The 11,207-nt window shown below is 38.4% G+C and overlaps 1 protein-coding gene across 1 annotated transcript in view; it reads right to left on the bottom strand.

Moving 5' to 3' along the window:
• Window positions 1–711: 711 nt before the first annotated feature.
• MAP3K7CL (MAP3K7 C-terminal like) overlaps window positions 712–11,207 on the bottom strand; it is a 36,772-nt gene continuing 26,276 nt past the window's right edge. The window contains exon 5 of the mRNA XM_032393341.1: window positions 712–1,780. Coding sequence (XP_032249232.1) covers window positions 1,600–1,780 — 181 coding nt within the window. The 3' untranslated portion in view covers window positions 712–1,599. The remainder of the gene's footprint in view (window positions 1,781–11,207) is intronic.

Raw genomic sequence — 11,207 nt, 5'->3', positions numbered from 1 at the left:
ACTTTGAGATCTATCTAAAAGCTTTATTTTACAAATAAGGAAACCGAGGGTCAGGAGATGGAAGGACCTCATGGACTCTGCACCTCATGGCAAGAAACTTGTGACCCCTTGGCATTTGCCCACCCACCCAGTGACTAGTCTGGTCCTCGGTGTATCAAACTTGTCACCACTGGCACACTGGGCCAGATAATGCTTTGTACTTGGGGTATAACAGATGTCCTGTGCATCTGCGACCTCTGGTCTCTAGATGCTCGTTGTACCTCTTCCTCTTGGTCATGACAACAACAACAACAAAACGCCTCTAGACTTGGCCACCTGTCCCCCCAGGGGGTAAAATCATCCCCTGCCCATAACAGCTGGTCTATCCTAAGCCATCTTACTGTCATAATCAACTATTCTCTTTTATGTTTCCTGGGAAAATACCTTAAGACATGAATGCATCATATTGAATATTAGAACTCTGCCTGATTTCCATGAGAAACCACAGTCTTTCCAAGAAAAGGGACTTCACGGCTTACTTCACACATTCAGATACAATAAGAACACAATCTGACGCAGGGTGGCCAAACCCAACTAATCTTTAGCCTAAGAGAAGCTCAGAAAGGGACAAAACACAGGTTGACAGTTTTGATTCATGTTTAATGAAAAAGAAGTTACATGAATAGAAATGGACGTAAAACAAAGAGATCAGTTTGGGGAAATAAGGTGATAGGTGGAACAGGGGAAGAATCATTTTATTCCTGAATTTATTCATATATTCCTATTCGTTATTACTGATCCAAAATATCTCCTGAAACCCAAAACAGAGTCAGAGTTATAGTTTTACTGATGTTTTCATGGGAACTCACGAAAGTCATGTCCAAACAATCCTTTTTCATGCCCCCCCCATGCCCCCAGAACACACACAAGCAAAGGCAGAGATGTTTACTGGTTGGTAAGGTGGCATAAAAGAAATGCAGCCTTATCAGCTTTTTATTACAAAGCAAGTTAGCACTGGTAGATGTGCTTTTGGCACAAACATGCTTTCTGCTAATATTTTCATGAGAAAGCTTTTATGACACGCAACCATTTATTCTTAGTACAATCAATCATTGAGGGATTGGTGAACATAAATAGGTGTGCAGACGTTGCTGACTTCAGGTTCGAGCACAGTTGAAATAGTCAAGACGTGAAATTTAAAAATACACAGATATGAAACTGCAGCGAGCATCTTACTGGTTTGTTTCATGGCTCAATTCTGTTCAGGATTCTTAGCCGAGTCAGTCAATATTCTATTTTTTTGTTTGTTTGTTTTCATTTTCTACCCTGATGTACAGGATGATCACATCTTCCTAAAGAAGAAAAAAAAATCTTTGGAAATGAATTATTGATCTCTGAAAACATATATTGGCAACAGGTTTGCTTTGATCATCTTATTTCAAATAAAATATCCCTTCTCTCAAACTCGATCTGGCAAGCGTTAAATTCATTATAGACGTTTGCCACGTGGGTAATAAAAAGGAACAATGAAACTTTACACACTATCCCTTTAAAATAAAAATCTTTTGGCCAGCACACAGCCGTCACCAACCTTCTACGCTCACACTGACTCGTTCAAAGTTAGGACGAGCCCTGTCTCTTCTGATACTGAATTCTAAGTTTTTCCAGCTGCTCGACACATTGGGACTGAGCCAACTTCAACGTCCGGTTCTCCTCCATCAGCTCCTCGAATTCCCGGGCCAGCTGAGCAGCATCCACCTTCTCCTTTTCTGCCTGATCCAGCTTGGCGATGAGCTCCTTTCTGAAAATTCAGGGGGCAGTTGAGGAAAAGAGCACAAAATTTAATGCAAGCAAATTAAAGGAGGCAGTAACAGCATAATGGAAGCAGAATGTTTCCTTCTGCTTTTCTAAACTTCACCATTTCTACTGGCTTCCAATGCCGTACTTTTAGCTTTTCCAGCTTCGCGAGTTTTAGCCACTTTATTATTTTTTTAATTTTATTTTATTATGTTAGTCACCATACATTACATCATTAGTTTTTGATGTAGTGTTCCATGATTCGTTGTTTGCGTATAACACCCAGTGCTCCATGCAGTACGTGCCCTCTTTAATACCCATCACCAGGCTAACCCATCCCCCACCCCCCTCCCCTCTAGAACCCTCAGTTTGTTTCTCAGAGTCCATAGTCTCTCATGGTTCATCTCCCCCTCCGATTTCCCCCCTTCATTTTTCCCTTCCTGCTATCTTCTTTTTTTTTTTTAATATATAATGTATTATTTGTTTCAGAGGCACAGGTCTGTGATTCATCTGTCTTACACGATTCACAGCGCTCACCATAGCACATACCCTCCCCAACGTCTATCACCCAGCCACCCCATCCCTCTCACTCCCCACCACTCCAGCAACCCTTCTAGCACCCCTACCAGACACATCCAAAATACTAAATATAGACCAAAAAAGCTCAATAAGTCCTTCGACAGTCAAAAAAAAAGTGATTTTTTTTTTTAAAGAGTACAACAAATTGTAAAAGTTATAATTAGTTTGGGGGGAAAAAAAACAGTAAGTCAGTTTATAATTTAAGATGGGATCTATTGTCCTATGGGTGGAACTATAGTTTGTCCTTTACCTTGTCTTTGTCTTCCAAATACAATTACTGTCTTCCTTTGTTTTCTACTTCAGGGCTTAACAAATCTTTATTAGGCTTCTTTGAACTAAAGAATCCAACTCCTTCCTGCAAATATTATTTCCCATGTCCTTCCCTACTGCTTATGTATATCTTGCAGCCCTATTTAACAAAACAATATATCTACATTTCCTGCTGACCGACTCTAGAATTTAGGAGGTAGGCTAAGGTTATTGGAGGGAACTTGTAGTGATAAGGTCTTAAACAAATTCAGTTCTCAGTAATTACATGTAAATAATTCATTGATATAAATACACATAATAAGGAGCTGAAGATTCCCAGTCCACGTTTAGATTTACTAAACATGACAACCCAAAACAGATCCGCTCCCCTTATGTGAGTCAGTTAATCCTAAACTAGATCCAACCAAATTCTTTGCCTATAAGCGTGTGTCAGACTTCTTTCTCTGTAGGCAAAAGCATAAGAAACTTGGAAGACCGCTTTAACCAAGTGATCAACCTTGACATCACCAGTAAGGAGATAAATAGTTATGGCCGGCACCAAGGACACATCCTTTTTCTGGTATTCCTTGCCAAAAATGCATACACTAGACAACCTCAAATTGAGGGAAATTCTACAAAATTGCTAGCCTGTACTCTTCAAATTGCTAGCTTGAACCATTCCATATTTACGGAAACTAAAGAAAAATGACAACTAAGTGCAATGCACAATTCCAGACTGGAAAAAAATTGCTGTGAAGGACATTGTTCAGAAATTGATGCAATTTAAATGTGGATTGTGAAATAATAGTACTGCATCAATGCTAAAATTCTTTTTTTTTTTTTTTGATGTAGTGTTCCATGATTCATTGTTTGCATATAACACCCAGTGCTCCATTCAGTACGTGTAAAATTCTTAATTTGTAATTATTGTACTGTGGTTAAATAAGAGAATGTGCTTGTTCTTAGAATACTGAAGTATTTAGAGCAATGGGGCATGACTACATAGATAGATAGATAGATAGATAGATAGATAGATAGATAGATAGATGATAGAGAGAGAGAGGGGAGGGAGAGAGAGAGAGAACCTCAGTAGTGTGCAGTGTTGATGGAGGGAGAATAAAGCACAACTGGGGAAGCTTTGAATAATTAGTGAATCTAGCAAAGGATATACGATTTTTGCAACTTTTCTGTAAGTTTGAAACTATCAAAATAAAAAATTACCCCAGGAAAAGGACAAAACACAAATCAGAACTGAAGTTCTAGTATATTCTTCCTTCACCCAATGGACTGCCTTGTGCACCTACTTTGAGGACCACTGAGCAAAATCAAGCATTGGAAAGAAAGTGCCCAAAGGGGACAAAGGGAAGATAAGTTGGAATACTGCTATACATATACACAAGGTTCCTTTGGGCTCTTATTGATCTTTGAATTTTCCATGGTATTTAGAATTTAAAGGCTCTCAATAAATATTTGCTGAATGAATAATTAAAGAGTAAGATACCTCAGAGACAAATCACATGTATTTTAAAGATGAGGAAATGGAAATGCAAAGTGCTTAACTTAATTGAAAAAGTCACCCAACTAATAAGAAAGAGCCAGAAATCAAGCCTATCTTTCTGATTAAATGTTTATGGCTCTTTGCCTCTAAGCATAGTTTAAGCAGTAAAGGTCAATCATTAGGTATTAGTAAAGTTCCTTATATAACTTTCCTGAAGAAATTGATTAGTAAAACTTAAAATTCAAATGAACTGTGTCACACAAATAATTCACATGGAAATAGAGCTTGGCTTTCAAATCATGGTCTGGAAATTGGCAGTACTAGGTATAACAATAGCTATTGTCCTGGTTCCATATCTGACCTCTCTTAAAACTCCTCAGGACATCTGTTATTAGTTTTGACTGGTAAGAAAAGATAAATCACAAAATCACAGATTTTACAGCTAAAAGGAATGATCATGATGGTCTAGTGCAGTTTTCTTGTGTTGGAGAAAGTCAATAATAATTTCTTCCTTCCTGGAATGAAGAGGACTCAAATGATAGATTTCTAAATTAGTTTGATGTATCTGATAAGCAATTATACACATATTCAATGAATACTGTCAAAATGTGTGTTGTCTTCTGTCCAAGACCTATTTATATAGATGTGTTTATGTTCATCCATTAGCAATTCATAATTATACCTGGCACATCAAGCTATGGAGACAATTTTATAAATAGATGATCTGAGGAACAAATCAATATCTATAATTGGCTAAAATGTGGTCCTGCCTTTGAATCTGTGTTTATTATTTCTAGCATTCCCTTCAGTGTAATGTGATAAGGGGGTAGAAGACCATTATTACAGGAATCCTATTTCTGAAATCAAGAACCTATAATACAGTTTCCAACATGATGTATTTCACCAGTGAAAAGGCCGCGACCTTGGGTCCATCATAGATCATCTGCCATCCCCATCCTAAGCCATATGCCTGGAAAAGTTTTTATTTGCTACAACAAATGGGGGAAGGGAAAGTGCAAGTGAAGAGAACTTTGAAACTTTGTGGAAACTATTTCCAAAATTAAGGAGATTCTTTATGTTGCAGGAGGTTGGGACATGAATTCATCATTAGAACAAGTATTTCTGTTTCTGGAAAGACCACTACCATTATTCTTGGGACTTTCAAAGTTGACTAAGGCTTTTATTTGGAAAAGACAAAATCCTAGATGTTTTGGCCACAATGAACTAAAGGGTTTTGGATAATAATGTGATAAAATACAATCTCCATCATGGGGAGAAGTTTATTCTAAATAGTGATTTAGGCTGTACTTTCGGTGGTTCTTAAAAGATGTGTGTTCTAGTACAAGCATTGATACACAGGAGAGAAGCAGCAGATGCCTAAAGATGGCACAAAAAGGATGTGAAAGTCTACCTTCATGTCATGTGGCTAGGGAAACAATCCATGGTATTGAAATGGAATTGCAAAGCACAGTCTAGACTGTGGTAATTGAAGCCCTATAAATGAATAATGCATGAGGAATAAATGTATTACATCATTTGGGAGCCAAAGGGCAACACTGCTTGCAGGAAGAAGTGAGATTTGCTCTAGAGTTTCTCTTGGCACAGTTAATCATTTGGGCCAGACATCTCTGCTATTGGAGCCTACCCTATTCCCTGGCATCATAGAAGGTTTAGCAGCACCGTTGGCCTCCACTCACTAAATACCAGTAGCATCTTCCCCCACCGCCGATCATTACAACCAAAAATGTCTCCAGACATTGCCAATATCCGGGGGTTGAGGACTGAGGAATTGGCCCCGTTAAGAACCACTACTCCAAAGGAAATGGAGACTTCACTATTGATCACAACTTTTTTCCACAAAAAGTTAATCCTGGAATAGGAATAGATGAAAGGCAAAATGTTTCCTCATTCTGCTCCCCCAAAGACTGGAGCCTCTTTTCTTAGGCAGGGAGACCTACTTAAAGGCACTCTCATTGAGAAGTGGTAAATATTCTGTCCCTTTTAATATGGTTCAAGGCAGAGATTAGATGGAGAGATACTGAGGAATGAGATTCCAGTTAGAAGTCTCAACAGCAGTTAAGTAGGTGGCATAAAAGGCCTAAATCATTATGACTGAGGCATGAACTGAAAGTGTAATCTCAAAGCCTGAAGAAGTTTGGAACATTGGGATTTCACACAAAGCTAAATCCTAAAATGAAAAAATTTCCTCAGCTATACCTCCGGAGCAAAGTAAAGAGCCAAGACAGTTCTTTGGTTCTATTCATCCACTCAAGTATTTCTTGAAATCCTAGTGCAAAGTAGGCACTTTCCTCAATGCCTGCTAGTGAAGTTGGTCTCAGGACGCATTATCTCCACTGTTGGAAAATGAACGCGAGTCCCATACCCTATACAGAGGCATCTTACCCACCTCAGGATGCCTTAGGGAAGAGGATAGGTCCCTTCCACCATATTACTGTTTACACTGCAAACACTTAGGGGAAATACTCCATTTACTATTGCTTTATGACAGTAAATTTGCTAATTTCTGGGGGCTGTGTAAATTTTTTTAAAGAATTTTTTTAAATGATTGGAATAGAAAAGTGAGGTTTGGTTTTCAATGTTTTCTAGCTGTGATACCATTTTTCAAGGAAAATCTCACCCTGAAGTGAAGCAAATAAAACCGACCAAATAGGACTTTCTCTGGTTGGTCTTTGGACAGTCCCCTGCCTGACACCTCCTCCATCCCCAATCTTTGAAAGATTCCCCAGAACACAGCTTTAAAATCTCTGCCATCAGGAATGTCCTAAAGAAATAAATGTTTCTGATTAAACATCTATTGTTATTGGAAAATTCAGAACAAATTAAATGCCATGACTGAAAACAAATCATAACAGGGCTATTTTTAGACTATGCTGTTACAAATTCCGTATGCTCCTTTTCCCGTATCCTGATATGTTCCCCTCAATGAGATGTTGCTCCTTCAATCATCGTTTTATGTATTTTTTTTAAAGATTTTTTATTTATTTATTTGAGAGAGAGAGAATGAGAGAGAGCAAGCACATGAGAGGGGGAAGGGTCAGAGGGGGAAGCAGACTCCCCGCCGAGCAGGGAGCCCGATGCGGGACTCGATCCAAGGACTCCAGGATCATGACCTGAGCCGAAGGCAGTCACTTAACCAACTGAGCCACCCAGGCGCCCATCGTTTTATGTATTTTTAAAAGATCTGAAGATAAGGGCGCCTGGGTGGCTCAGTCAGTTAAGCGTCGGACTCTTGGTTTCAGCTCAGGTCATGATCTCAGGGTCCTAGGATCGAGCCCCGTGTCAGGATCCCCACTGAGCGGGGAATCTGCTTGTTTCCTTCTCCCTCTGCACCAGCCCCTCTCCATTCAAGTGCTGTCTCTCTCTCTGAAATAAGTAAATAAATCTTTTTTTTTAAAAAAAGATCTGAAGATATAGGTCTGATATTTTTGTGTTATTCCCATATGAAAAGCCTTTTCTAATGTTTTGCCTGGACCCACAAAAATTATATAACATTTTTTTCAATTCCGTAATCAAAAGAGAAATAACCCAAATGAAAAAAATGGGCAAAGGCTATGATGGACATTTCTCCAAGACATAAAAAATGCCAAAAAGCACATGAGAAGATGCTCAACAATGTTCAGCTGTCAGGGAAGCATCAATCAAAACCACAATGATACATCATTTTGCACCCATTAGCATGGCTATAACCAAAAAGACAAAATAAGAGTCGGCAAAGATATGGAGAAATCAGAACCTTGATACATTTCTGGTGGGACTATAAAATGGGGCAGCCACTTTAGAAACAGTCTGGCAGGTCCTCCAAAGTTTACCCATTGAGTTATCACATGACACAGCCGTTCTACTCTTAGGTATGTACCCAATTGAACTGAAAACACACCTCCACATAAAAACTTGTACTCGAATGTTCATAATAGCCCAAAGGGCAAGCAACCCAAATGTCCATCAACTGATGGATGGATAAATAAAATACAGACTCTCCATACAATGGAATATTACTCAGCCATGAAAAGGAATGAAGCCCTGATACACGCTACAAGGTGGATGAACCTTGAAAACATCGTGCCAAGTGAAAGAAGCCAGTCACAAAAGACCATATAGTGTATGATTCCATTTATATGACATATTCAGAATAGGCAAATCCATAGAGAGAAGGTAGATGAGTGGGGGCCACTGGCTGATGGGGGAGGAGTACAAGGTTTATTTCCTGGGTGATGAAAATGCTCTAAAACTGTGATGATGGCGGCACAACTCTGTGAACATACCGAAAACCAGAGTAATTTTTATAAATTATGTAACGTTTTTCATCCTGATGTTTCTAAGAGTTTATCTCTGTTTCTGACATTCTAAGTCAATCTTTTAAACACCGTTGCATCTAGCCCAATGTTTCACATATACAGAAGACAAATGGTTTCTCCTTTGAACAAGATAAAATACCCTATCTGGAGCAAAGCAACCTTTACTAATTGTAAATCTGATTGTAGATCTAATTGTAGCTTAATCATATACTTTAACTTGCTGTCAAAATACTGGTGATAAATTTCAGAAGTAATAAAATGTCTACCTCTCACTTTTTCCCATTAGATCCACAAAAAAACTATGTTATATTTTAAAAGTTTACAACATTTATTGAGAAAAGCATGTACACATTTCATTTTATTATATATGCAATTCTATAAAAATATCGGTTCACATTAAAAAGGCCTAAAAAGAGGCAGAAACAATAGTAGGAATTCTGGATGATGTCAGAATTCTTGGTAAGTTTTTAAAGCCTTCAATAAAATTGTCATTTTTTTCAATTGAGAAGAAAAAAAAAAATCCAATAAAAGTAAGAACAAGCATTTCATAGATCAAATAAGCCAGAAGTGATTCTTTAAATTAAATTCACTGCATGCTGAGTTTATAGTCCTAGAAAATGTTTGACTCTCTTTATCTATCTAATAGACATGATTTAAAATAATAGTTATAATCAACTCTTCTCTCTCCTCTGCAGTCTCCCAAACTTGATCCAGGGTGACCCCCTCTGGAGATGAGAGAGAAGTTCAGCTTCACCTGTGCCCACATGGTTCCACTAAAGAAAAACTCTTTTTTAAAATACCCGAGTTAGCATCTCTCTTTGTGTCTAGCTCACGCTAGCCAATCACCAGAGACAACATAATCACCCACACTTTATGAAATGATGGGAAAGAAATTCTTATCCAAATCATCAAAACACAGAGAGCTAATGACTTGGGTCAGATCCATTTGACCTAATTTATCTTGCTTGAGCACAAAGAAAATATCTGTTACATAATGAATTTTTGCTTCGGTAAAGTGTTAATGAAAACAATGATCACCAATAACCCCTGGAGGACCAGTCTCATTTATTTATAAATATAAGCTATACCATACTTCCTATTTTAACAATTTATCTTAGCAATTCCTTATTGCTGATATCGACACAGTATTTTAAATATGGATCATACAAATTACAAATGACACATCTGTTACAGTGTTTGTATACACAGACCATGTCTTATAATCAGTCACTCAAAATCACCCTCACTCATGTTTGACCCTATGTACCTGTCCCTCTGCTTGGTGACTGGGACACCAAGAGATGTTAAAAGGTAACCATGTTTGTTGGGAATTCTGCACAGTCAGAAAGTCAGGACATAAAGTTAAATAGATAACTATTGATAACACCAGCCCACAAATATGCCAGAAGAATCATTCCAGGGGCTCCTGGGTGGCTCAGTCAGTTACGCTGTTGACTCGATTTTAGCTCAGATCATGATCTCAGGGTCATGAGATCCAGCCTCACCTCGGGCTCTGTGCTCAGTGTGAAGTCTTCCAGAGATCCTCTCTCTCCTTCTCCCTCTGACCCTCCCCCTGAACACTTGCCCATGACTGCTCTCTCTCTCTCTCAAATAAATAAATATTAAATCTTTAAAAAAAAAGAATCATTCCAGTGTATTTTCTTTCACCCAGGAAGAGAGATGAACCCCGCGGACTGGTTGGGCAGGGATACTGGCTAAGCTCTCCTTGAGGGTAGCATTTGGGCATGCAAAGAGGAAGGAACCAGTCCTCCAGACCTAGAGCTTGGTGAGTGAGCAAGGGCACAGAGGCAGGAAGAGTGAATAGACCGATGTAGCTGAAGACGAAGGATGAGGCAGAACATTCTACAGGGGTGCTGAGGCCATCATGAGCTAGAGCTTGCAATCCAGGCCAAGAACTTGGTGTCCTTTTCCAACAATGTGAAAACATAGGCAGGGAAACCAGTTATAATATTACATTGACCAGGATTTGAAGCAGCAAGTCTTGATCTCAAAGAGCAGAAGCAGGAATGGAGAAAAAGGAATTGAGAAACTTTATAAAAAAGAAAGGAAAAGAGATAACAAAAGAATTTGGCCTTTGCCGTGCATCTAGCTAATTATTTAAGAAGAAAGTGGGGGGAGGGGAGGGAGATAACATAGTTTCAAGAAAAGTCCAAAGTTCGAACAGGCTGAAGGGAAAAAATAAGATTAGTTATGTAGAAACAGCAGGAATATGTTTTCAATAAAAGACCACATGAGTCACTATTACATCATTATCCTATTTTTTAATGAAACACCCAAAAATATAAACTTATAAAACATACAATTTAGCGGGTGAGCTTTGCATTGCCAAAAAAAAAAAAAGGCCACCTATGGGTTAATTGAAATAAACGAAGTCTTCCAATACTTTCAATCTGAAGAGTTTACAAATAAATACATAATTACCTGTTATATCTGTCTCAACAGCACAGTTCACACACATACACACCCACACACGCACACGAGGAGATACATTTATAGGCTCCTGATTATACAAGTCCTCCTTTAACTTCCCCATGGGTATTATTAATAAGCTTCTTCAGCTCCTTTAAGGTTTTTTTTAGGACTCAGATTGTGTGCAAATGTGCAATCTGAGCATTCCAACCAATTTATGAGAACTTTCAGACCAAAAAGAAAGTCTCAGATAAATGAGAGGAAGATGTGTTTTTCTGATCTCCTCAAAAACATTTTTTCATCCCCTTTAGCCATAAGTCCAGGTATGATTTTATGTTTGAAGCATAACACAGCAAGGA

This window comes from Phoca vitulina, unplaced genomic scaffold (assembly GCF_004348235.1).
Source record: "Phoca vitulina isolate PV1807 unplaced genomic scaffold, GSC_HSeal_1.0 scaffold72, whole genome shotgun sequence".
In the NCBI taxonomy this organism is placed as follows: domain Eukaryota; kingdom Metazoa; phylum Chordata; class Mammalia; order Carnivora; family Phocidae; genus Phoca; species Phoca vitulina.
This window is presented reverse-complemented; position numbering and strand designations above follow the sequence as displayed.